We start from the raw sequence: 27670 nt of genomic DNA on the forward strand, positions 1-27670 counted from the left end.
ATATTATTACAGTGGTGGTGCTTCAGTCTAAGTCTGTATATGAATTTGTGAATGGCCTATGTGTTCAGGATTGGGTACACACTGTATATTGTGTGGAAATAGTAAATTGCTCTTTTTATTTTCATGTATATTCCCATGTATATTTTTAGCCAGTAGGGGCCCTAAGCACAAAAGAAAGAATCATTCCTAAATACACTTGTATGTATTTGCAGCGGATATAATGAGAAGAATATTTTAAGAATTAGGTTTTTGGGCCTTTCCCCAAAGTCTCCCTGCCTTGCCTTTCCTACCGCTGCCCCGAGAAGATCTGAACCTCTGTAAGGAAACCAACATGCCAGAGATCAGGTGCTGTACCTTCTATTTCCTTATTCATATATTACACCCACACACACACTTTTCTACTTGGATCTCATTGTAGGGGAAGATCCGCATTGGGAAGGCAGGAAAGAGCAGGTGATTGCTCTTTAAAGTTGCTGCAGGCTTTGGGAATTTGTAAAAAACACTACAAAACAGTGTTGAGATGACATAATATCCCATTGTCATAATGCAATGACACAAAGTCATGATGCACCTGAAGAAGATTCAAGGGGGAGTTGCACCATATAAATTACAGTAGCCTTAAGGGATGGGGAAACTGTGCTGTAAATTTCAGAATAGAATGTGATATGAGGGAAAGGGCAACATTGTAGAAATGAATGGTGGTTACAGTGAATCATCACTACTGCTGCCCAGTGGGATAGTGGGGGTAGAGGTGTGTATCTATAGGCAAAGATCAGGAGTGACAGAATTGCCACTTTTTCAGATAGCTTCAAGACTTTTTCCAGTTAATGTTGCAATTGTTAGTCACAATACTCACGCAAATTCAGGGGCATGTGTGCAAATCCCAACCACTTACGGTACATCTACACAGAAAAAAAAAAAAAACCCCACAAAACCCCAAAACAAAAAAACAGTGGTAGCGAGTTTCAGAGCCTGGGTCAACTGACTCAGGCTTGTGCTACAGAGCTAAAAATAGAACCCAGGCTGGGAGACCTACCCCCAATGTCAGATTTCAGAGCCCAGGTTCCAGACTGAGCAGGAACATCTACAATGCTATTGTTAGCCCCACAAGCCTGAGTGATTTCAGAGTAGCAGCCGTATTAGTCTGTATCTGCAAAAAGAACAGGAGTACTTGTGGTACCTTAGAGAGACTAACAAATTTATTTGAGCATAAGCTTTTGTGGGCTACAGCTCACTTCATTGGATGCATGCAGTGGAAAATGCAGTGGGAAGATATATATACACACAGAGAATATGAAACAATGGGTGTTATCATACACACTATAACGAAAGTGATATAACTCTCGTTATAGTGTGTATGGTAACACCCATTGTTTCATATTCTCTGTGTGTATATATATCTTCCCACTGCATTTTCCACTGCATGCATCCAATGAAGTGGGTTTTAGCCCACAAAAGCTTGTGCACAGATAAATTTGTTAGTCTAAGGTGCCACAAGTACTCCTGTTGTTTAAGCCTGAGTGAGTTGACTCAGGCTTTGAGACTCATTGCCATGGGGTTTTTATTCACTGTGTAAATGCACCCTTAGCTGCTGAAAAATAGGGATTGCAATCATCAAAAGTGAGCTTCACACTTATAGGAATTAAACACATTCCCTCTGCCCCCTTTCCTCCTTCCTGAGAGAGCTGCCAATAGCTGACAGTTAGGGCTGGGCCAAGATTTTTTGGGTTTCAAGCCCTTCTAAATGTCAGAAGAACTTGGCTCATAGTTAATCCTGACATTACAGTGCAGTGTGAAGGGGAGCAGAGACTATCTATCATGAGATAGTAAACCAAAGTCCCTTCTTCCTACCTTTGTAATTGTCTAGGTGGAAATTAAAAATATCCTTACACTGTTTTAAATGAGTTGGGGACAACTCCAGTGTTCTGACCAACATTCCCCTTTCAGTAAAACAAGCTTTATTGTGCAAGGCTGGCTTGGTAATAATGTATTGCTCAGCACTGCATTTGCCTACATAATCACTTTACTGTGTAATCAACCCATTGCTCCGTGAAGTACTTTGGGATTCCTGGAGTATGAAAGGTGCAATATAACACCAGATTCTATTAACTTGAATTTCAATCATACCTCACTTGGCTGCTGTTCCTCTAATATTCAGTGTACCCTGCAAGTGGCATTTGGTGATCAAGGTTTACAGCAGTATGTTTATGTTTTGAGAGAGGAGTAGACTATAACTCATAGTTCATCACAGCTGCAAATAGCTGAGAAGAGGGAGAAACTCAACTTGCGGTACGTACCTTCAGAAGATCACCGTCTATTACTGCTTGTAAAAGTGCTGCAAAAGACAAAAGACAAGACTAACATCAGGGATAAGGACACCAGTACAATTATTATTTACATAGTTCCACAGATGAGTACAGTGCTTGACAGTATTAAAAATACATAGGAGGAAAGGTCCCTGGCCCCAACAAGCTTGCATTCTAGTGCCACAATCTTAAATCACCAGAACCATGCTCTGGATATGGCTACACAGGAGCTGAAAGTGCATGTTCCAAGTCAAGCAGACGTACCTGTGCTAGCTCTCATCAAGCTAGTGTGCTAAAAAGAGAAATGTAGCTGCAGCAGCATGAGCAGTGGGATGGGCTAGCCACCCCAAGTATGATCCTGTCTGAGACCCTAAGTGCATATTCAGGGAAGCTAGTCCCTCCTGCAATTCATGCCACTCAGTGGCTACACTTCTATTTTTACCACATTAGCTTTATCAGAACTAGTATGGGTGTGTCTCCTTGAGCGGAGAATCACCCCTTCCAGTTCCAGTGTACTCATACCCTCTGGCAAACATTACAGAATGAGGGATGGAGTATAAACTATATTGTGTCAAACACTACCAAAAGTTTAGGCCAACGTTTTCAAAAGCAGCCACTCAATGTGTGCGCCTCAATTTTTGAATGCCCAACTTAAGACATATTAGGTAATTTGCAATGTGCTTGCAGCATTGGTTTAACTCTGTTCCAGCTGAGGTCAGCAGTGAAATTCCCATTCACTTAAATGGGAGCACAGATAGGCCAACACTGAATGCAAAGAAGGTCCTTCCTGGGATCCTCTCAAGATTTATACTGATGAACAATCAGTCCCAGTAGTGGATAGCAGAACACTCAGAAATAAACAAAGGGGAAAGCAGAGCATTATTAATAATTTAGAAGAACCTAGACACCCCAACTGAGATTCAGGCTTCCATTCTAGTAGACATAGCACAAACGCATAGTAAGAGACAGTCCCTGCAGCACTTGCAATAAACAGACAATGGGTGGGAGGGAAAACAGAGGCACAGAGAGGTAAGATACTCAGGGTCATACAGCACATCAGTGGAAGCACTGAGACTAGAACCCCAGTCTTCCAGTCCAGTGCCCTACCCTACCCAGTAGGTCACATTGACTCCCCGCATGCCTCTCCTGATCTATAAATCAGACTAGATGATCACAGTAGTCTTTCTAGTGTCTCATTTGGGGTGTCTAGGCACTTCTGTAATACAACAATTAGTTGTAAGCCAGTGGATAGAATGCTAGACTGGGGATCAGGGTTCCATTCCTGGTTCTGCCCCGATGGGCTGTGTAACTTTGGGCAAGTCACTTTCTCTTCCCACTGTTTTTAACAGTGGAACAATTTACCAAGGGCTGTGGTGGATTTTCCACCACTGGCAATTTTTAAATCAAGAGTGGATTTTTTTTAAAAGATATGCTCTGGTTCAAAAGGAATTATTCTGGGGAAGTTCTATGTCCTCTGTTATACAGGAGATCAGACTAGATGATCACAATGGTCCCTTTTGGGCTTGGAATCTATGAATCCTCATATACTGCCTCCCCCTATTCCTAATCATATTACAAGAAAAGGGGGTGACAAGAAACCAGAGTTCTGTGTGTTTTGGTGATAGCTGAACTATATAACTCATAGGAGAGTTTCTACATTCTCTGGGCAGTAAGTAACCACAAATAAGTGAGGGTGATACAAGTTTCCTTCCACAGAGCTATTGTCTCCTTTCTTTCCCTCCTCTTAGCATTACATATACAGCAAAAATCAATAGTGAACTAATCTTTCTGGAAAATAATGTAATAAGGCCCATGAGACAGAAAAGCATGTAAGTGCCTAGGTCCATCTTTGTTTAGAATAGCACTTAAGTACGTGCTTAACTTTAGGCAGAAGCCGTTAAGGATGTGCTTAAGTGCTTTCTGGATAAGGATGCTTTCCTGAATCAGGGCCTAAAGGAGGAATAAGAAAAACAATACCATAGTATTTTATCTGGCAAACACAGCACTGGAACCTCCATGGCGACTATTCCACAAGGAGCTCATTACTACTCCAGGAATAACATCACAAATGAGTTAAACACTGCAGGGGAGACACCAACAAATGTTTCTTTCGTTTAAAGCACATGGAAAGCTGCGTGGTATGCAAGAAGTGGATTTCAATTGCCTAAGCAATGTCATTTTTGTTTAGGTGATTTGGGGACCTTTTCTCACTTCATCCCCTGGCAGTGTAGCAGTGGGGAAAAGCAAAACTTCACCCAGCAGAGTTCTGAATTTGGAAAGCAGTGCTAAAATCGCAGTTCATATTTATCCTGCCACACTTAAGGCGGTTTCTGAGTGAGCACTAGTTAACAAACTAGGTATTGTAAATCACCTGGTAGCTGCACCATGTTCTTAAGTAAAGAAGGAGACACAAAGCAAAGGATAAGAGCCAGAGTTGGGAAAATACAATTTTGTGCCTCAGACTCGGTTTTCACATACACTGGTTTAAATCCAGACTTTCTTCTCTGTCTTCAATGGATTTAGACCAGTGCAACACAGCAGAATTTGGCCCTTTGTGCTTATTTGTGGCTCATTTTGTATTCAAGTCTTGTCTTTTGTCTCCTGGGAAAATCTGACCTCTTCAGAATGGCTGTCTTCTGGGTTACTGGTATTGTCTAAGATATTCATATAAATACTGTGTCCTCCCCACAAAATGAGGAGTCAGAAAATGTAGGTTACTTACTTAAACTGGAAGTTCTTCGAGATGTGTGGTCCCTAGCTGTATTCCACACCTGGGTGTGCACGTGCCCGAGTCTGAAGATTTTAACAAGCAGTGTCCATTGGCCCGCACGTGCCCAGCAGATGTCCTTGTGCTTCCCAGGGTATAAGACACAGTGAGGGCGAATACCCCCTCAATTCCTCTTCTCACAGTGAATCCAATCCAGATCCAAATGCAGAGAGGACGGAGGCAGGTAGTGGAATACAGATAGGAACCACACATCTCGAAGAACTTCCAGTTACAGCAAGTAACCTCCATTTCTTTGAGTGATGGTCCCTGTGTATTCCACTCGTGGGTGATAGACAAGCAGTACTCAGATTGGAGGTTGGTGCAAGGAAGCCAGCAACAAAGATGCGTGCAGTATTGCAGAGCCCACTGCTGCATCCGCAGCAGAGGCCTAAACTGGAGCATAATACCTAGCTAACATGTGTATGGAGCTCCAGGTGGCTGCTCTGCATATGTCCTGCATTGGGACCTCCTGCAGGGATGCTACTGTGGTGGCCTGTGCTCTCATGCAGTGGGCCATTTTACCACTGGGAGGTGAGATGCAAGCCAGTTTGTAGTATTTGATAATTCAGCCAAAAACCCACTTAGAAATCCTCTGAGAGGATATAGCTTGACCATGGGATCATTCTGCTATCACAAAAAAAGTCTCAGATTCTTCCTGATGGGCGTGGTTCTTTACAGGTTAAAGGCCAATGCATCCCTGACACTGAGGGAGTGAAGTCTCTTCTCTTCAGACAAAGCATGGGGTTTCAGAAAAAAGACAGGTAGGTGAATCTACTGGTTAAGATGGAATTCAGAGAAGACCTTGGGTAGAAATTGAGGGTGAAGGTGAAGGGATACCTTGTCCTTTTGAAATACCATAAAGGGGGAGTCCACCATAAGAGCTCCCACTTCGCTCACCTTCCTGGCCAAAATGAGGGCCACTACAAACACCACCTCCATGTCCCACCTACTCATGAAACATGTCACTAAAGGTTCAAATGGAAGACCAGTAAGTTTTGACAGCACGTGGTTAAGATCCCATAGCAGTGTTGATTTAATGACTGTTAGGAAGACCTTGACAAGGCCCTTCATGAACCATGTCATAGTTGGGTGCATAAAAACAGAGCACCCATCTACTGGAGGGTAGGAGGCACTAGTGGCTGCTAGGTGGATTTGTAATGAGCTGACGGAGAGACAAGAGTTCTTTGGAGACAGGAGGTAATCTAAAATGATAGGAGAGATGGGTGCAGCACTATCAGGCTCACCCAAACAACAGGTTCTAGTTTGGATTGTTTTCTACTCTAAGTATAGCCTGGAGAGGTGATGAACAAGAGCACTCTACTTCTAACTCCCATCCAGACATCAGTCTGCGACAGGGAGAGAGCCTGGGTTGGGGTGTTTGACCCTGCCCCTGTTCTCCATCTGGCGTTCTGGGAAGGGATAGATTTTGTCTGGAGGAGGATAGGATGACATTGATAGAAGATCTGGAAACCAAAACTGTCTGGGCCCATTGGTAAGGCCCTACCAAATTCACAGTCCATTTTGGTCAATTTCACAGTCATAGGATTTTTTAAAATCGTAAATGTCATAATTTCAGCTATTTAAATCTGAAATTTCACAGTGTTGTAACTGTAGGGGCCCTGACTCAAAAAGGAGTTGTGGGGGGGGGGGGTTGCAAGGTTATTGTAGGGGGTGGGGTTGCAGCACTGCTACCCTGACTTCTGCACCACTGCTGGTGGCGGCACGGCCTTCAGAGCTGGGCAGCTGGAGAGCGGCAGCTGCTGGCCAGGAGCCCTACTCTGAAGGCAGAGCTGCCACCAGCAGCAGCGCAGAAGTAAGGATGACCTGGTGTGGTGTTGCCACCCTTACTTCTGCGCTGCTGCAGAGCTGGGCCCTCAGTCAGCAGCCGCCATTCTCCGACCACCCACCTGTGAAGGCAGTGCCTAAAATAACCTTGCAATCCCCCTGCAACTTCTTTTTGGGTCAGGATTCCCAATTTGAAAAACGCTGGGCTCCCCTGTGAAATCTGTATGGTATAAAGTAAAAGCACACAAGACCAGATTTCACAGGGGAAGACCAGATTTCATGGTCCATAATGCGTTTTTCCATGGCTGTGAATTTGGTAGGGCCCTACCCATAGGAGAATGGCCCTGGCCTCTTCACAATGCATCTCTCTCAGCACCTATGGAAGCAGGGGGATGGGAGGAAACTCATATCTGAGACCGCTTTTCATGGATAGTAGGAGAGTGTTGCCTTGGGAGTCGCACCTCTGGCTTCTCAGGAACAACATAGAGGAAGTTTTATGTTCATTTGTGACACAAAGAAGTGCCATAAAGGTGTGCCCAATCACGTCAATATGTCTAACAGAATGGAGTCCTGGATTTCCCACTCATGGTCCCTGAGAAGTGCCTGCTGACGTTGTCTGCTAAATAGTTGTGAACTTCTGGGATGCATGCCTGGATGGTGATTATGTGCCTTAGGAACCAGTTCCAAAGCCTGACTGCCTCCAGACAAAGCAAGTGAAATCCTGCTCCTCTATCTGTTTATGTAGACCACAGTGGCGATACTGTCCACCATCCCTTGGATGTGGAGGGAGCAAATGAGTAGGATGGTGGCTTTGCATGCAAGACAAACTGCCCACAGCTGCAAAATGTTGTTATGCAGGCTGACCTCCCATGGGGACCACACGTCCTGCACAGTGTGACTGTTCAGGGGGGTGCCCCACCCCAGAAGGGATGTATCTGTTACAATGGTAGGAGTGGAGAAGGGAACTCCCACTCATACCTTGCCTCGGTATGACCACCAAGTGAAGGAGGCGAGGACCCTGGTCACTGGGGAGTTGATAGGGTACTTGTTGAGTAAGTAGACTGAATTGAGCCAGGCCTGCAGAGAACATAGATGAAGCCCAGTGAAGGGTGTCATGTAAGTACAGGCTGCCATATAACCTAGCAGCAATAGGCACATTCACATTCCATCTCTGGGAAATCTAATAAATTAGGTTATGCATCATTTGAAATCTTTCTACAGGGAGGAAGGCTCTCGCAGAAACAGAGGCCAATGTTGCCCTATAAAGTTCATTTTCCTCATGGGAGATAAAAGGAACTTTTCTCCATTCACGTAAACTCCTAGGGCTGCAAGACTTTGAATCAGAAACGGAATAGCCAGCCTACCTCCTTCCAAGAGTGGCCTACCTGGAGCCAGCCATCAAAATACAGAAAGTCTGTGTGGCGCTGATGCCTTATCTGGGCCACCACCATGGAGAAAACTTTCATTAACAGTCTGGGTGCTGTTGCAAGCCTGAAGGGGAGGATTTGGAATTGAAACTGCTTCCAGCCCACCATAAGCCTTAGGAACCGCCTGTGAGAGGGCTGAATGTCTATATGACCATATGTGTCCTTCATTTTGAGATCCATGAACCATATCCCTTCTTGAAGGGGATTATTGATGCCAACATAACCATCCTGAATTTCAACTTTCAAATGAAGATATTGGGTTGTTGAAACTCCATAATGTGTCTCCTGTTTCCCTCTTTTCTGGGGACTGGGAAATATGGAGGCTAGAACCCTCCTTCCTTGACACTGAGGTGGGACACACTCTATTGCCCCTCAGTGCAATAGGGATTCCTCTTCCTGATGAAGAATCAACTCATGAGAGTGGTCCCTGAAGGGAGACTGTGAAGGGGATTTGTGAGGAGGGAGGGAGAGAAACTCTACATGGAGTATCCCTGATGGATAATCTCCAGGACCCAACTGCCCATCATGCTTTACCTTCCAGTCTGGGGTTTTTTGTGTGGAACCAGTTCCTTAGAATCTGTGCAGAAGGACTTGTCTGACCTCAGTGGGCTCAGAGAAGGAGCATGTCTCTTACAGACAGTCCTTGATGGGGAATCTGTCCTTGTGCCAAGAGAGCATCCCTTGATCTCATGGAAAGCCCTGGAGGAAGAGTCTTTAGACTTAGAGACCAAGGGCTCTTCCTTGAAGCACACACTCAAGGGGTGGGGGGTGCACTGATTGTTTGGTGAAGACAATGTAAAGAGGGGTCTCACGTCCTTCTCCATTAAGTATTTTCTAAGGCAAAGCTCATTGGCTTCATGAGTTCTTGGTGGAAATGAGTGACAAATGATGGACTTTGTCAAACTGTTTCTCAACGAGACAGTAGAGGCTGCATTGGTAGTTGTTGCTGATGGAGAAGGATCTAGGGCAAGGAATGCAGTTTTTGAAGCCCAGGACTCTGGGCGTAGTCCCCGACCATGGGAAGGGAATCCTCAGTCCAGGGAAACAAACTACAGTAACTTTACTAAAAACTAACTGTTCTAGGCTAAAAGAATAAACTATTTACAATCTTATTTACAGGATTTTCTGAAAGGCTGAAGCAGGAGAGGACACTGGATTCCAATGTAGGACCATCTTACCACCTCATGGCCTGAGTGGGCATTGACCTACACTGCCTCTTATTCCATTTCTTGGGAGCATAAGGAAATCTACTGCACATCTGCGAGCCAATGGACATTGCTTGTTAAAAATCTCTGGACTTGGGCACTTGGAACACGTGTTCCCATGTGTGGAATGGCCCAGCACTCAAAGAATGACTGGTGATACCATTTCCAAGTTTACACTTCCCATTATTTCAACATGTGCTGCCTTGTGTGCTAGGATACTGATGAGGACACAATAATAAAATTCACACAGTTTTAAAACAGGCGGTCCAAGCAAGCAAACATATGGTATTGGTGATAGCGAATAAAGGGCAAAATCAAATGAAAATGCTATTAACATGCAATGACAAAAAGTAAAAAACAAACGTGAGCACAATTTTATTTGTTCTGAGCAAAATAGGTTTGTCACTGGTGTAGTACAAAACATGAATTATACAATTGTTTTATCATACCAAAAAAACCTTCAGGTCTTAAAGAGTCTGAAATAATTACTTGATCTAAAACATTTAAATCAAATTGTTATTTTCTTGATTCTTCCTAAGATGGACATTTGTAATGAGTAACAAAAATGTTTTATTACTTATTCTTTTGGGGATAAGTGGATTTACTGCAAATGAAAGCTACCAGATAGACAGAACTGGAGACTGAAGTCCTTTATCCATATAATTGGCAAGCACAGTCTGCAACAGTGCTAGATTCCTTAGATTGCCTTCTAAATAGGCCTCAACTCTCTTTACTGGGAGCCAAGGATAGTTGATATTCCATGCCTCTTCAAACCTTTGACCTCTTTGCGGAGACTGCCAATGGTGCTGTGTTTAGACAGGGACACCCATCTACTATAAAATGCATAGCCAACAATTCATTTAATATACGTTAGCTGTCGTATGGTAATAACTTTTGGTCACCGAGTTAGGCAAAACCAATACCCTAGAGATTTTGGCAGCATCTCTTTAATTAATAAACAAATTAAAAAATACCAACAGTATAAATAGAGAAGTCTACAAATTGTCAGCTGATAATGCTGTAAGAATAGAAAAATCAACCAACTCAAAGTACTTTACAGTTCTGAGGTCAGACCCTGCCAATGTGCACATGAGTAACTCTGCTCACATGAACAGTCTCACTGACTTCAATGGGACTGCTTGTACAAGTAAAGTTACTACTTGTGGCATAAGTGTTTTCCAGCTCTGGACCTGAAGGGCACCCCTCTCCACTGGACCCCCCACCACCACTGTACAAACTAATATGCATTGGGTGCCATTCAAAATTTGTATCATTTTGAAAGCTTCTACCATTCCTAGTGGCATTCCTCATGAAAGAGCTAGGAAATATATCACTGGAAAGGATAGAAGCTTTCAAACCAACGAAACTTTAGAAGTGTACCCATTCTACAAATGGATCATTTTATCCATGGTTGAAATGAAACCACTTCTGGGACAAAACTTATCTATTTAACAGTGCATAACAGCATTATACAGCAGCAAATGAAGACTACCATGTCTAACTACAGGGGCAGTGTAGGCAAAATTTAATTACCTAAGCTTTGGCTAGAAAAATCGGGATAGATAAAATCTGCAATTCTTTTGAAAAGTGACATGAAATATTTAATGACCACATATGATCAGGACCTTGTTTCATCCTCTGATATGAAAGACAGTACTCCAGCAGCACAGTGCCTTCTAATACCATGCTGGTGTTCAGCACTTACTCACCAACACCATTTCCTGCAGGACATACTTCAGGCACTCCTTGAATGTTTCACCGTGAAATACCGACTTGCCCCAACCTTGCAAGGTATGACAGGACTGCAGAAGGTGATACAGTTCAGGTTCTTGGAAGTTTTAAATTTAACTTTGATCATTAACTGCCAGAAAATTCTCAATCTAGAACTCAGGACTGCTGCTGTAGACTGTGTGAAATTCATAAACTTAAAAATTGAAAGCAATTACTGTTTATGTTGAAAAGTTAAAAGCTGAACTGAATAGCAACCGAAATGTGTTGTTCTCTTTTTACCTGGTTGGACTTTACCTACCAGCTAAGGACTTGTAGGATTCTAAATAATAATAAGAAAAGTCTTCAGTGTCAATTTTCCATGAGATTTATAGCAATTAATTTATAGCAGTTCTCTTTCTGTCAGAAAGCTAAGTTTTCCAGTGTGCGAGAGATCAACTTAGGTTGTAATTTATAAATGTATCATTTTCTCTGTAAACACAGCCACTTAATTGTAGCAGCTTTGTACATTCAGTGGTTGTAGGGATTCAGATAAGATGAAAACCGAATATGAAAGAGTGAAATTACATAATATTCTTCAATATTATGTAGAATTGACTATTATATTGGGCTGTGTGTTACAAACCAAATTACCAAGAATTTTCCTCGCTCTTCAATATTTTAATTTATTTTAGAAATTTTTATAAAAAAATACCAAAACTCTGCCAATAAATAAATAAAATAGATAATGAAAGGTAGATATGTACATTACATATGTAATGTACATTTCAAATTGTAACAACTTAAAAAGCAACTGCTTTTATTCTTTGACATAATTACTTGGATAATTAAGGAAATCATTTATTACAATGCAGAGAACACCAGAAAGGTAAGACAGTTGATTTTTTTTTTTCAGAATTCTGAAATTGTAATTCTGAGTGTTTAGTTAAACCCACATCAAGTTGCTCACCTCTAGGAGACTCATTCGCAAAGAGATTTTGAATAAAAAAAACCCCCTTTATATTCATCAAAATCTGTTAACTGTAATTAGGTGCCTTCAGTGGCTGCCCACAAATCTGAAGATATAACATGGACATATTAGCTCCAATACTATGAAATTCAAGCCTTAGTACTGTTATGTTAGAAAGTGTTCATGGCTGCCCATCAAGCAGGCTTTTGCTCTATAGATGTCACAGACATCGTTAAAGCTGATGGGTGGCTAAATGAAAGGAGCAATTAAGAGTCCCCCTCTGTAGTGATAGTTGGAAACTAAAGGAAGTACTGCCCAAAGCAATGGATACCTTGCAAAGCCAAACAGAAGCTAAAGGATACAGGCTGAGAGTTTGCTAGGGATTGCTTGGTTGAAGCTGTTTGTGTCTGTGTGAAGATGTGTCTACACAGCAATGTAAGCCCAGGTTTGAGCCCAGGCTCAAGCCAAACCCCCCTTGTGTCCACACACCAATTGTGTTAACCTAGGGTTCAAACCTAGGGTTATAGAACCCTGAAAGGCTGAAGGGTCGGAGCCCTGTTGCTTTCCTGTGTGCACATAATCCCAGTTTGACTTGGGTCCCAGAAGTCCTCCGGAGTATTCCATAGCTCGTTTGTCTGCATAGAGAGGACTAAGGAAGTTGCCCCAATCTGTGGTGTAGTCTATTGCACTCTATTGCAAAGGGAAGGTGCACCTCCCTTTGCAAACAGCTACAGCTCAGGTCAGTGTCAATCTATTGTCTGCTGAACACTGGTCTGCAAGCACACTATCAGAGATCCTGGAGGGTTTTCAATGGAAACCGATCAGAAGAAGCTTTTTGCAAAGAGAGCTGCTTCCTGGTCACAAGAGCCCCTGCACACACAGCCCTAGGGAGGGCAAGGTTGGGGAGCAGAGGGTGGACCGGGGACTAAGCGGCTGCCCCATAGGGAGGAGGAGTGGCAGAGCTCCTGGCTCAGCACAGCCAAGGGAGGGATGACCCCCAACACTCTCACCACCCCAAAACTCAGTGGTGAGTGGCAGTCAGCCACAAAACTTCTCCACAGCTTCCCAGGGATCCCTGGGAGGCTGGAGTTGTGGCTGGGGACGGGGGGGAAGGGGGAGCTGCGGCTGGGAGCCAAGGGGAGCTGGCACTCCCTCCCCACCCACCCAGTTTGGGGACCACTGTTCTATTGGGACAGCCATCACAAGGGGCCTCTGGACCGAGTCCACCCTGCCACTCTAGGGTTAAAATGTAATGTAGTCACTCAAGCCCAGGGTTCCCTGACACAGGTCAGCTGACTCAAGTCCCACTAACCCTAGGCTTACATAGCTGTGTAGACATACCCTGAGAGGCAGAAAGCCAGCAGAAGGTAAAAGAAGCAATTGTGAGAGTGGCCCTGAGAGGAAGCCAAGGGATAGAGATTCTATTGGACACAGCACTTGTTAGAAACACAGACTTGGATTTCTGAGCAAGGAAACTGCCTTCTGTTGTTTGGTTCTATAGTGTTCAGTGTACATTCTTTGTAAATAAACAGGACTGAACAAAAAAAAAATACCTAACTTAAATAATCAATTTCACCTGCTAACAGAAACAACACAGCAAGGCCCCAAATATAGGCTAACTCCTCAGGCTCAAAAGGGGTAAGAATACCAAAGACATGCAACAACCGCCAGCTAGGGAATTTCCTCTTGTGGGTTGTTGCTATAATGGTGCATACCATATGCCGAGTGAAGGACACACTAATTTGCCCTTCTCAGCACTCTCAGGGCTAAATTTTCCTTTATAATTGTCCAAACAAAAAACATCCATGCACAGAGCAGCCATCTTCATATGTAAATCCTGTAAAATAGCATGCCTGACTAACCCATTTATAGATGCAAATGAGTACATATGCACATTCTGCTTCTGCAATTTGAGAGACCATTTTTGGAAGATGTCAGTCCTGTGACTAAGTCCTCTTTTAATAAGATCTGCAACTTGGATTGCACACAATGGTATAAATTTCTCATCAATGTTTGTGGCTGCCTCTTAGCTAAGAAACCATCTTCTTCATAAGCAATTTAAAGGCAAGTGCTAACACAGGCTTCAGTGCATCTGCCAACTAATTTGGGAATAAGATAAGACTTTTAATATGTGAAAAGCATCGATTGCTCAATGTAGGTATAAGTACATGTCAGAAATCTTTTTCCTTTTAACATTTTAGCTTCAAACAAGAGATCGTATCAAGCCGTTTGCTTAGAATAGGGAGGTAATAAAAAACAACCACTATTCTGCCGCACACATTTGCTGTACAACTGAAGGGCCAGATTCGCATTTATACCAAGGCCCCTTCTCACCTCTCTGGCAGTATAAAAGGGTCTTTAAATGGTTATGAATTATATTTACATCCATTTTAAGACCCATTTACACTGCCAGAGCAGTGTAAAGGGGCCTTGGTATAAATGAGAATCTGTCCTGGAACGCTCCTATAGAGCGCAGCTGGTGTTGAGATAAGAGTGTAGGGATGGCTAAGGAATGGAAGTACTTGATTGGCTGATAGTGAGGTGATGCTTTCCCTTCTTGCATGGGGCAATTCCAAATAGCTTTCCAAAGGAAGAGATGACAACAAAGGAGAAGGACATTCTGTGTAAATGGTCCAAGAAACAAAGAACAGTTGCAGATAGAGACAGTACCATCTGGTTAGGGTGACCAGATGTCCCGTTTTTAAAGGGGCAGTCCTGTATTTAAGCCCTCCTGCAGGTATCCCATCAGTACTGGCAGGTCCTGCTGCTGGCCGGATCCCTGCTCACCAGCTGCCTGCCCACCGGCAGTGGGGGGCGGTCCAGTGGCCAATGATGGGGGTGGGTGTGACAGGCTGGTGGAGGGGCAAAGATGCAGCGTGCGAGGCCAGCCAATCGCCCTGCTGATCTGTCAGTGCAGCCCCTGCTGCATGCTGGCTCTGCCCCCCATCCCATTTAAGGCCAGTGGTGGCTGCATGCTGCAGTGGCTGGTGAGTGTGGGCAGGCGCCAGGCAGCGGCCTGTTATGTGTCGCCTCTGCTACCCACCCATCGGCCCTTTATGTGCTCCTGGAACAGGAGCCTAGCACCCTCTTCACCCCCCCAGCCCTGGGTCCTGCCCCCAGGGACCATGGGGCTGCTCCATCCCCTAGACACCCTCCCCTGCTGAGAAACCTCTGGCCGGATTCCCTGAAGCCCTTGCAGTCAGGTTCCCTGGTGCCCAATGCATCCTTAGGCTAAACCCCTTCCTGCCCACGCTGTAGCCGGAGGCAGTTGGGCTATGTTGGTGGCCAGTAGGAGCCTGGAGGTGTTAGCTGCCTTTTGACACTGTGCAGGCAGGCAGGGACAAGCTGCTTCCAGCCACACAGGAGAGGGGGGTGGTGGGGAGAAGAGATGAGCTCTGCAAAGACATGGGCCAGGTCATCCCTTCCCCATCTCGTCCCTTCCCTCCCACACAGTGCTGAGAGGCTGCTGCTGGCCACATTCTGATGTGAACCCTGGTAGAAATCTGGGGAGGGGGAGCATGTGACCCTACGCCTGCCCCCACCGCCCATGTTGCCTCAGGAAGATGTGGAACCAGGTACCAGAAGAGCTGGTGCGTCCCGGGGGCCCAGCCAGGCATGGAGGGCAGAGAGCGCCAGGTAGGTAGTCACCCCCCACTTTGTGTGTGTGAACCCAAAAGCCTTAAAGGTAAGAAGGTAAATACTGCATAGTTGGATTATTTTTATTTCTTTTTAACAGGGGCTCAGTCGACTTGATGTTAATTTGAATGTTTGTACTGCATAGTTCTGATTGATTGCCATTGAACTCGCTTGAATACGAGTATTTTTACCAGGTGTCCCATATTCAGCATAGGAAATAGTCACTCTACATCTGGCTGGCATCTTCACTGTATCCTAGAAAGCTATTTGTTTTTTAAACCAAGACAGGAACAATTAATGTCACTTTCAGGAGTGATGAAATGGAGGAAAATGTTCCTGACCAAGCAAGAATGCAGACCAGGAGGATTTTAGCTGGCTAAATCCAGGCACTTTATCAGAGTGGCATTACTTTGGCAAGGGGAGAACTTTAAGCAGAATAATTAAACAATGACATTTTTTATTTAAGAAAAAAGACAGAAAGCAAAGAAAGTTAAGGGCCAGACCATTTCCCCCCTTACGCACATCAGTGGACAACTGCATACACAAGCAGTCCTACTGAAATTAGAGGCCTCTCTTCTCCCCAGAGGCCTTTGCAACCCGACGTCTGGCCCTGCTGTGCATTGTGTCTGCCTGTCCATACTCAGTGAGTAACTGTTCATCAATAGAGAAGGGTTTCACAATATGACCCTAAACAATTTGCAAACCAGTTCAAGCATTTAATTTTTTGCAGGCCTGTTGATTTTTTTTTTTTTTAAATTAACATTGGCACTGTGATAGGATCCTAAGCAGAGGCACTGCTCACTGTCAGAAAGAGCGATGAAAAGAAAAATCCATGTGTTAAGGACTTTCCATCACTGAGTTCTGCTTAGATCTGGATATTCTCTCACTCTGACAATGTATGCCTTGTTCATATACTTACTTCTGGGATGAAGAAATAAGCCATATTTGGGAAATTACCCCCATTTTTCTCTTTTACTCCTCATTCTGAGCCCTTATACTCACCAGGCCTGTCCTGCCTTCTCAGAAAGGCTACCCATGTCTCCCTCTTGGCCCTCCATCCCTCTATAGGAATCTATATAGGATTCCATGATGAGAGGCACCTTGGAAATACTTAAGAAAGATCAATACTACTCGCGAGCCAGCTGCAAAGGGTCCCGACAGAGCGATGTGAGGCCCTTCCTCCTGCTACATGTACAATCCCAGCTTCTGTTGACCTGGAGAATTAAGGAATAAGCTCAACTTCTGAACTCTGATTCCCCAAGCAACAGACGATTGGGGCTGGCCAGGGACACACTTTTAGAGTGCTTTCTTCCCTAAGTAGTTAATTACTCAAAGTAAATACCTGCAGTCAGGAGCCTCCCCTGCTGTGCTCTCTTTGATTTGTTCAGAGAAAGCATTCCAAGACATCTTAATTTGTTGCTGTGTGAATGGCTGCGACTTCACCCTGAAGTCTACAGCCTCTCAGTAGGAGCTGTGTGAAACCATCCATCGCTCTTTTGAGGGTATTTGGCATTTAGAGCACAGCTTTTCCTCTCTCTTCCCTCCCTGCCCCCAGCCCAGTTTTACTAACACTAAGAGGTTTGGGGTTTTATTTTATTTCTTTACACAACCCTCCATTCAGTGTGAACAGGAGAGTTAAAAGTGGAGCAGAATTCCTGAGAAGAACATCCCTTTGCACACTAACACCAAACTTTGGATGCCCAATGATTTAATGGAAGAGAGAAATGAGGGGACCTCTGACAGACTATGGCCCAAGGGAGTGAGGCTCAGGTTTGGACTGGCCCACAAGGTTACGAAGAGATCAGGAACAGAGACAGGCTTCTCACTACTTGCTTTATGTTCTGGGATGCAGGTAGCATTGAAGAATAGCCAAGAACAGTCTGTGGGTGCTGACCCCAGGGAAAGTAAGAAGCTACCCCTGCTTGAAGCAAGAAGATTCTCCCAGAAATCCATCACCCCACAGCAGCCTGCGGAAGCTGTTGGAGAATGTCCCAGCAGACCCCCTCCACCCTGACCAAGGCCTGAGGACGGCACTGAAAAACATGTTGGCAATGGACCCTCTTCCCTGGAGGCCTATGCGGGCGGGAAGGTGAAGAATCTCCTTGCAGGTCCTCCTGAGATATGGTGAGGTGGGTGAAGAACCAGGTGTCAGGCGTCTCTTTCCCAAGGCCTGAGGAAAGGGGTAAAGATTTGCCTGAATGGAGCCCTAGCCAGAACTGATTTGTTGCTCTGAAGAGGGATTGTTTTGATATGTCAATTCAAAGTCACAGACTCAACCCCCAAAAGCAAAAAATACCCCAGCCAAACAACATATCAACTCAAACAGACTAAATCAGTAAATCAACCTAATGATGCCCCATCCCCATTCCTGCTCCTGCAGAAATCAATTCAACCTATTAACCCTCAAGAGAAAAATCAATCACATCTTCTCTCCCCACCTCCCCCAGGAGCTATATGCAGAATCTTCTGCATAACTACCTGCTTTTCCTGGATACAAGTCAGCCATGAGCTTTTCACCCCCTTCCCACAGTGCAAGCACTATTGGGAACCTCTTCAGCCCAGCCCCCACCCAGGCCTCAGTGGATAGGTCTACATTGCATCTGGGAGCCTCCCAGCCTCGGCCCACAGTGGGGCTTGTGGGGCTCACTCTAGCCTGATAAAAATAGCTGTGCAGACATTGCTTTGATGTTTTGCCTTGAGCTGGAGTGCAGCTATTTTTAGTATGCTAGCACAGACCCAGGAAGCAAGTCTGTAGACCTGGGCCTGGAGGCTCGCTCCCAGATGCAATGTAGACATGTCTAGGATGAGGGTGGGGAGTGCTGGGGTGTTCTTCAATACCTTTCCCTCCCCTCGCCCCCCCCCCCCCAATAAACCCTGCTTTGCCAGGAGGTTTTTCATTACCTCCCAAAGCTTCAGTGGGATGCCACTGAGAGGATTTACTTTCTCTATAGTTCGGGAAGCTTCTTTCATTTGACGGTGCTGGTGCCCACACTGCATTCTGCATCGCTTCTCAACAGTACTCACACCATCCCTGGGAGGCAGCACCTGCTGTCTTACAGGCATAGGAGCAGTTGGGAAGGCCTGGGGAAATAGGTATATCTTGCACCTCTTTCTAAAAGCATCCAGGTTATTCAACTAGACACTAATTCAAAGACCCATTGTTAAAACTCCACTATACTCCTAACATGTAGAAGGACCAGCCGCCTCCCATGCGCCCCCTAATGGCCTACGGTCTCACTACAGGTAGTCTGCCTCAGTTTCCCCACTTGGACTGTTCAGTAAACTCAAAAAACACTTTCATTCACTCCCATCCCTTCTTATGTTCTGCTTTATTAAATTAACAAACATTCAAAATAAAGTTTTCAAGTCCATCCAAAAGTCCACAAAAACCAAAGGTTTCTCTTCCTCCACCTAGGCATTTCTGCCTAGGGCCTTTCCTGCTTTGGCAGGCCCTTCCTAGGCCCTGTCTGGCTGCAGTCTCAGTCCTGACTCTATTCTAGAGCCTTCTCACTCTTAGACATCTCTAATCCTTGAGCATCATTATTATTTTTTATTAATGATTATTATTCCTCCTCTCCCCTTCATTGAAGCCTCCTGCTGTTCTTTATAGGGCGAGCACAATGATCTCTTCCAGGTATGCCTCATTCTGTAATCAGAGTTGACTAGCACCAGCCCTTAAGGGGGATGCTACCCTGTTACAAGCAGCATTAAATGACTCTGCATCAGCCAGCCTGAAAATACTGCAGAGAGCATGTCCAGATTCAGAGAGACTAAAAACTAACTCCTGCCAGGGTATTAAACATTTTTTAGTGTCTCCAGACGCCTTTCTAAACAGAAAATCATCCTCTATCTTCTCCCTTCACAAATAATTATTAGAGTGCATTAAGAAAACTGGCTCCAAACTCCTTTCAATCTATTATTCTCATCTTAATTCATTTCCCATTTATGTCCTATTCCCTTGTGGACTCAGAACCTACTCCCAAGAAAAGAGGGTGAACTTCAAAATAACAGCTCACTGGAAATGCTGCTGGTGCAGCAAAGAATGTGTTGTCATGCCTGCTAAAAGAAAAAAAAGGCAAAGCACAATTTTCAAGGATTGAGCAACAATAGGGGTAACTAAATGAAGGGACAATTACTGGGATACAAAACTTGTCATCTCCATGTCAAAATTTGACTCAGGTGGATAGTGAGTAAACAATGTTGGGCCCAAGTGCACCAAAGGAGATAGGCGCCTACGTCCCTGTTTTAGGTGCCTAAGTCCCAGTTTTGGGACGACTGTGATATACAAAACTCCTGCAGAACCCTGTAGGCACCTAAACTCACTCGATGCCTACATTTTTGCAGTAGAAGTTCCCTAGGTGCCTATGTTTCTGGCTCTGGGCATGTGCACAACACCTCACTCTAGGCATCTCCCACCAAAGCCCCAGAGCGATTCACAAACCAGGGGAAGACAGGTGTTCAGACACCTACATTGTGGGATGGGCCCAATACAATAAACGTGCTCAGCGACTGCCTACCCAGATTGGGCCCCTCAGGTGAGTTCACACAAAGCAGCAGAAACAGGAACTCCCTTATCACTTTTAGCCTGGTGGCTAGAGAACTCACCTGGGATGTGGGAGACCCTGGTAAGTCCCCCATTCACCTAAGGGGGAGAAGAGATTTGGTCACCTCTCAGGTGCACGCTATGGGATATTCTGACTGGGGCTCCCTCAGTCTCGCCTGTTGAAGCTATTGCACTCTGGATAGAGTCGCTACAGCAGGGGGAATGGATCCTGGGTCTCCCACCTCCCAGGTGAGCGCTGTGACCACCAGACTATAGAGTGAGTCAGTCTCTCTCTCTCTCTCGGAGTCAGAGTCATTTGGGGCAAAGAGAGAGCACAAACGTGAGAATGACTCTATAGCCTGGGAGTAAGAACAGTCATCTCGTTTTTTTTTAAAATAGAAAAACAAAGTTTATGGTTCAAACATGCATGTCAGACTCCTACAGCGGTTGTGCAGTCCCTTGCAAGACCTTAAGGAGGCACTTTTATTGCAAGCCACTGTTTCCCTTTCTGAGTCAAGAACTAAATGGCCTTGTGTTGTAGTTGATACACGTGCCTTTAACATGCATCCACAATAAGGAGCATTGTGGGTGTTCATTGGATGCACAGTTCCAGACTGATGGTGCTTTATCCCCACTCCCTTTGAAGACAGCATGATGCATTGTCCTAGTAGGGATTAAGAGAAGTGCTACTTGCATTCAATACTAGATACTGGTAGCACTTCTGTAATAGTACAGACACAAGAACTTCTGCTTGCAATTCATGCTAGAATCATTTAATGTGGAGACTGAGGATGGAAGAGGAAGAGGACACTCAGATACCAAAGTGAGCAGGGTGGTACAAGAATCTATACAGACTAGAATGGAATAGATCACCAAGGGAAAGGACAAGTAAAAGGACAGACATGGCAGTGAGGAGGTGGAAGGATGGCAAAGACATGAGGTACAAAGGAAAATAGTGGGAGAGAAAATAAGAATGGAAATTAAAGGGGGAAAAAAGAGATCAGAGGCAAAATGCGAAGTAAAAACAGGATATGGATCACACCAGAGACAGCACCTCATCTCAGTAACAGCCAAGAAGCAATGCCATCAGAAAGCCAGTTCTGAGGTACTACTAGAAAGTGACCACGGTGCTAGGGAGAGGCAGGATTATGCAAAGGGGAGAAATTGAAGTATGACCCCCTACTTTATGTCACCATTCCAGTTAACACATTTCTAAAATTGATCAAGCCCCACTGTGTAACTCAAAACATTATCAGGTTATTAAAAGAAACAGCATTAAAGCACTGTTGAGAGGTATATTTTCAACATGGTGAATGGGCATACAGCTGAGTGCTGACTATTAAGAAAGAGAGTCACATAGCTAAATCCTGAAATCCCACTTTAGTGAAAATATACCTCTCGATGTCTGAAATAAAATCATTAAGGCAGAGAATACAGAGTGAAGGGATTAAACTCTGTCCTTGACCCTCCCACAGCCACTGTTTAGAAAAGGGTTCTCAGAGTAGTGAGTAATCTTACCTACCATGGTGCTGCAATACTCGGTCACAGTGGATTGAATGGCAAGCTTGGCTCTAAATTTATGGCTTTCATGAAGTTACATCATCTCTGTTATTCCACTTGGGAGCCCTCCAATATTTGATACATTTAGGACTGTACAGTGAGTTAAGAGTGTGTCCAGGGCATCCAGCCTCTCCTCCAAAGAGGCAACAGAGCATAAAAATTCTGTTATGCTTCAAGCAGGATGCTGATAAGCTAAACTTACTCCATTGCTTCGTGCTGACAAATTCAAATAGATATTCCACTTCTACCACACAGAACCTGTAAAGACCATGGTATGATAGGCAGTGGGGGTGGGGTGGCTTTAATACTCCATTTCAAAGCAGGCTTTTTTAATTTTTGGAGTGTTTAAGGATACTGATCAAAATGAAGACTTGTACCGTAGGCACAGGTGAAAGGTATTTGTGGGAAGAAGGAAACAATAAAAACCGTGAAAGGAGAAAGGAATGAGTTAGGAAAGGGGAAAGTATTTAGAGATTAAAGTTTAGATGATCATAAAGAAATAGACCATACAATGTCTGTTGCTCCATTAATAGAATAAATGCAAGCAAAACCTATAAGCAAGTACAATTAATCATTGATGAGCTTATCCACTGACAAGTAGTTCAAGACCAGGTCCCAGAAATCCATATTAAAATGTAATGTTTCTCCTGAGCATTGGAGTGTAGGGGGGTGGTGTTCAAATTTTGCCAGGCTCCAATACCCCCAGCTTGAGTGGTGGGGAAGGAAAGAGAGGGCACTTTCTTTATCGGGAAATGTCATTTCAAGAAGAGGAAGGAGATTTTTAACACTTATTTGTGTCTGTGTGTTAATTTACTGGCATTTGCTGGACTTAAGAGTTCTGCCTAGAACCAAGTACAGTGCAGCTGGGTGCTATACAAGGTTTCCTCATACTGTTTTGCCAATGCACTTCAATGGTGCCCTGCAAAATTCCTTGTTAATTACAGTTGTGGGCCCCCACAACACTTAGTCAATGCCTCTCAAATCTAACCTTCCTACAACACTCTCAGTGCACTCAGCCTTGACCTGCAACACTCCTTACTAATCCAGTCCTGGGCCTTTGTTGAGCAATGACTAACACTTGTCCTGCACTGTGGGAAATGGTGTGGTTATCTTATGAAGTATACGCACTGGCAGCCAGAGAAGACTACCAAACTCACTTCATTTGTGCCCCAAGATTGTGTACAAATCTTCAGAGGTAATTCAGCAAATTATGTCAAGCTGGTAACTACTTTATCTGCCAAATATTTCAGGATAGGACAGGAGAGATTAAGTTCTGTTTGAGCATGACACTAAATGAATGGAATTACATAGTGGTTTTGCGGGTGCAGTAGCATGCATGATTTTGCATCTGAAATCATAATGTAATGCAATGCGACACAATAAACCAACACTGTTAGAATGTCAAAAATATGGATAAAGACTGACATTCAGTGGCTCTTTTACACTTTCTAAATAGGGATACGGAAGTTCCATCTCCATATTGTTTAGTACTGGCTTAAAATAGAACTACAAACACACAGACAGCCTGATTCTTATTTATATTAAGGCCCCTTTTCATGAATCTGGCACTGGTAATTTACTCCCACTTCAAGGGCCCTTTACACTGTCAGAACTGTGAATCTGAGAATCAGTCTCTGAGACTCAGTCTCCGAACAACTAATTTAACTATTAAACATTACAGTTCTTCTTCAGGCAGCACTGGCTAGAATCCAGTAGTTGCTGCTAACTTACATTATTCCTGTAACCCCACAAGTTACCAATGAACTTAATTCCTAGCCTGTAACACCTCTTTCTGTTCCATTCCTGAGTCTCCATATGACTACTTCTTTATGCTCCTCACACCTGACCAACATCACACCTGTGTTTTCCATTCCTAAGTTCTCACTCTTGATAGGCCCCAGTTCTGACCTTCCTTCTCTTCTGTTCCTGATCTCCCATGCAGCTCTGCCAATGCACTTCATTTCTGATCTGCAACATCCCCTTTTATTCCAGTCCTGGGTTCCCGTGCAACTTTATTAATGAATGCATCTTCACCTGCAACTAACCTTGGATTCTTACATGTGGAAACCATCAATTGTGCTAAAATCCATAGGTGTTCTGAGAGAACAAACATACAAGACCACCAAACTGGTTTTAGTGGTAGTCCAAACTAGCTTGAAAGCAAAAACCAAACATACTCATTCTCTTCACCTTCTAGTGTATGCTGCCTCTCCCCTAACAGTCATAATAGTTTAGCTGATCCTCATCTAACCCATGCAAACTCTTTTGAGCATGTACATTTTCCCCCCTAGGCCGAGTCCCAGTGGTGTTGAGATACACGAATCACACTGCAAACGCTTTTAGTGCCCCAAGTTTAGTCGAGCAAAATTCATTTTGCAGAATTCGGAGTAAAGACCTAAACTCAGACTTGGCTTTTACTAAATTGAACTTTAACCGATATGAATTTGAAGTTACAGATGAACTAAATATGAACATCAAAGTGCTATCTTTGCAAGGTTGCTTTTCTCCATCACAGGGATTATCAAACACAGCTTCCTAACTGGTCTTCTGTTCCATTTTTTAATCCTTCATCAACATCAATAAAACAGGATCTTACCTTGATCTTCTGAAGAGACGGGTGGCCTGGAAGAAAACAACAAAGATCAGTCAATCTTTTGTATGATGAAAAGGCTGCAGACAGGGTTCGGTGTCACCCTAGAAAATGGTGCAGGCATGTTGGATATGAGGGAGCTAAGATATTCCAATCCCAGCTTCTCTCAGTAAGAATGTCTGTAAGAGGGGTGACAAGAAGGGAGCTCTCAAACTATTTCAGGAGCAAGCCCTCCCAGCCAGAGCAGTTTTATGGAATAGAACCACAGTGCTGGGCTGGTTGTGAGGCGGCTCATAGCTACTTCAGCGCTTAGCAAGAGTTTCTGTAGGGTCTAACAGTGCGAGAAGCACACACCTACTGCAGTCTCGGGATCTCCAAGCAGGTGTCAGGGTTGGAAATATCTGAGGAATAATGGTCATGGTGAGAAAGTAGTTCTCCAATCCCACCAGGAGTCACTGCAGGGAATTGTGAAGGAGTGCTGGCTGTTTGGAGAGCTCCCCAGGTTGGGTTGTTAGAGGGACTAATGGAAGAGTAATGGCTGCAGAAGAACTCACAGAATGTATAGCCCCAGATTCTCCTAGCAGGGGATAGTGTAAAAGCACTAGCAGTAAGTCACAGAAGATGGGAGCATTTTAACAGGAGCAATGTATATAAGTTTAGATAATAAAGAGCCCATGAAATAGATCTGCTGAAACTTTGGATACAGTTAACTATTGTATAATACAACTCAAGAGCAGGGTTCTGGGGATTGAGGGGATATACAACCACTGACTGAAAGGTTTGAAAACATTCCAAGAGTGATGAGGTATGAAGTGTGGTCAGCTAGTCAGGTCCTCAGCTGGTGTACATAAGGATAGCTTGCCTTACATTAGCAGAACTATCCCAGTGTACACCAGGTGAAGATCTTATCCTCCATCACCTGTGATCAAAAATAAAAAATAGCACACATAAATTAATGTAAAGTACTGTACTTCATTTTTCTCCCAACATATTAGCATGGGAAGCAGGGCTGGGGTTAGCCATGTGCACAAATTTTGGACATGCTTTGGCTATTTAAACTCAGTTTGGCAGCGTACTGTGGGTCAGACCATCACCTGAGCCATTCCCACAAGGTGACTTTAAAGTAAATGCACATTCTTGCTGCCAAGATAACACAGGAGTTAACCGCTAGCATGGTAAGGCTTCTGTTTTCTTTCTGACATAGTTTAATTTTACACTGATGCACAAACATTACAGATTAGCAAGATTAAACAAATGTCAGCATTGCAGGCAAGGTGATCAAAGCTAGAGTCAAGAAAGCATCTCATGGTATGGGGTGGGGGAACAGAAAACATAACAGGAGCAAAAGGAGTATGTGTGTGGGAGTAACAAGTGAGGATAGAGGGGTTAAAAGCTTTGAATTCAGAGGAATAAAGAAATCGAGGGAGGAGACACGATCTCCTTCTATAACAGGGGTCTCAGGATGAAGGACTATAGGGCATCAGAGTCAGATTGGCATATGTGTAGGCGCAAACATTAAAGATGGAGAGGAAAGAAGGAAACTTCTCTAATGAGGTTTGTATTTTTTTTACTTTTTAAAAAGAAGAGCTTTGCAGGGAAAGAGAGGAAAGAGTTACACTCAATTAGAGAAAATAAAGGAAAAAATCAGATTGCCTAATGAAGATTACGACCACGCCAATATCCAGTGTATCAACCTGCTGCGACTGTTAAACTCTCTGACTGCTACTGAAACATCCTAGCTATGTCCTCTGCAGCCAAACAGGCCAGGTATATCCTGCCATTCCAATAATTTCTATGCAACATGGTAAGACTGTAGGTAAACCAGAGAATAGCATCCAAAATATTAAACATTTGAACGGCCCCCCCCAGCATTAAGCAGTAATTGTCCCTTTCACAGTATATTCCCTTCTTCCCACATGTCCCCAGTAAGGAATAAAATTCTGCAAACATAGAAGGCTAAGTGATGTAGGATTGCAGATACCAACAGGTACAATTCCACTCTCCTTTTAGAAAGATATAGCCAAGCAAATATTTACAGATAGGACCCTCTCCAGAATTCTCAGCTGTTTTATCTTGACACCTCACCTGCTGAAGTGGTTTCACCCAAATTGAGCCATTTATTCTTTTTGTTTTTTTCTTAGTCACACAAGTTTATCACTTTCCTTATGGAAAGCAACAGTACAAAACAGGACACACTATCCCATAATTCAGTTAGATTACACCTGGGAAGACATATGCTATTATCTCTAAAGCACCCACAAGTTAAAAAATACAGCAAGCAAGAGAGAATGCACATACACAGCAGGAGACCACTTTAGCAAGCACAAGACTTGTATTTATCATTTTTAAAAATAATGGTGATGTGTGTGCACCTCTGAAAAGTGCTTGGAGATCTATGGATGAAAAGCAATATATGACAGACATTATTATTGTTTTCACTTGATGGGCTGCAGAAGGGTTGTTTTTTTGTAGGTGAGCTTGTTTGTTTTTTGTAACGAGTGTGAGGAGTTTGGTCTCTTTTAGCATTGTTTTATTCCTTGCAGTCTATATAGTGTAAGGCTGGGATTTTCAGCATTGGCCTAACTTTGTCCCACTAAAACCAATGGTGTTTTACCAGTGACTTTACTAGGAGCTGAGTTAGGCCAATACCGATCACTTTGGAAAATCCATCCTAAATTGTTAAATACTTAGTCATTCTCTGCCAGATCTTCTGGTCCAACCAAACTATGCTCATCACAGGACTGGAGAAAGGCGGGAAAAAAAAGTGGCCTTAAGCCTAATGGCTGCTTTAAGTTACGCCCAGTTGCCCCAGAGCCAAGAGGGGCTGGGGATCAGCCGGATGCAGCCATTTTCTGGCCACACCCCCTGCGCTGCAGACTGGGTAGGGTTGTGACATATAAAATGCGATGGTACTTTGCCACCGAAGGATTCCTCCATGTAGAAGGAATTCTCAGCTGGCTGGATCCACTGGCTATTCAGCTGCTTAGCACCAGCTGACTGATGCAGTGCAGCTGCAGCATGAGCCAGAGTCTATTAAAATAAACAAAACAAGGAGAGCTAAAGAATCAAGCTGCAACTCATAGAACCTGGTTGCATTAAAAGGAAAGGAGAGAAGAGAGAAGAATGTCCCTGATGCAAAGAAGTTAGTTGCCCTACGCCAGTGACGCTGAGCAA

The 27670-nt window shown here is 44.0% G+C and overlaps 1 protein-coding gene and 1 long non-coding RNA gene across 6 annotated transcripts in view; one reads left to right on the top strand and one right to left on the bottom strand.

Moving 5' to 3' along the window:
- Window positions 1–27670, bottom strand: part of DGKI (diacylglycerol kinase iota) — a 280987-nt gene that overhangs the window by 11822 nt on the left and 241495 nt on the right. For all 5 annotated transcript variants that reach the window (XM_073322101.1, XM_073322083.1, XM_073322075.1 and 2 more), the window contains 2 exons: window positions 24503–24528; window positions 2298–2335 (listed from right to left, as the gene is read on the bottom strand). In XM_073322101.1, coding sequence (XP_073178202.1) covers window positions 2298–2335; window positions 24503–24528 — 64 coding nt within the window. The remainder of the gene's footprint in view (window positions 1–2297; window positions 2336–24502; window positions 24529–27670) is intronic.
- LOC140902258 (uncharacterized) lies at window positions 229–9875 on the top strand. The gene is made up of 3 exons (XR_012156027.1): window positions 229–345; window positions 5752–5834; window positions 9405–9875. It is a non-coding gene; the product is annotated as an uncharacterized LOC140902258 (long non-coding RNA).

This window comes from Lepidochelys kempii, chromosome 1 (assembly GCF_965140285.1).
Source record: "Lepidochelys kempii isolate rLepKem1 chromosome 1, rLepKem1.hap1, whole genome shotgun sequence".
NCBI classification, from domain to species: Eukaryota; Metazoa; Chordata; order Testudines; family Cheloniidae; genus Lepidochelys; species Lepidochelys kempii.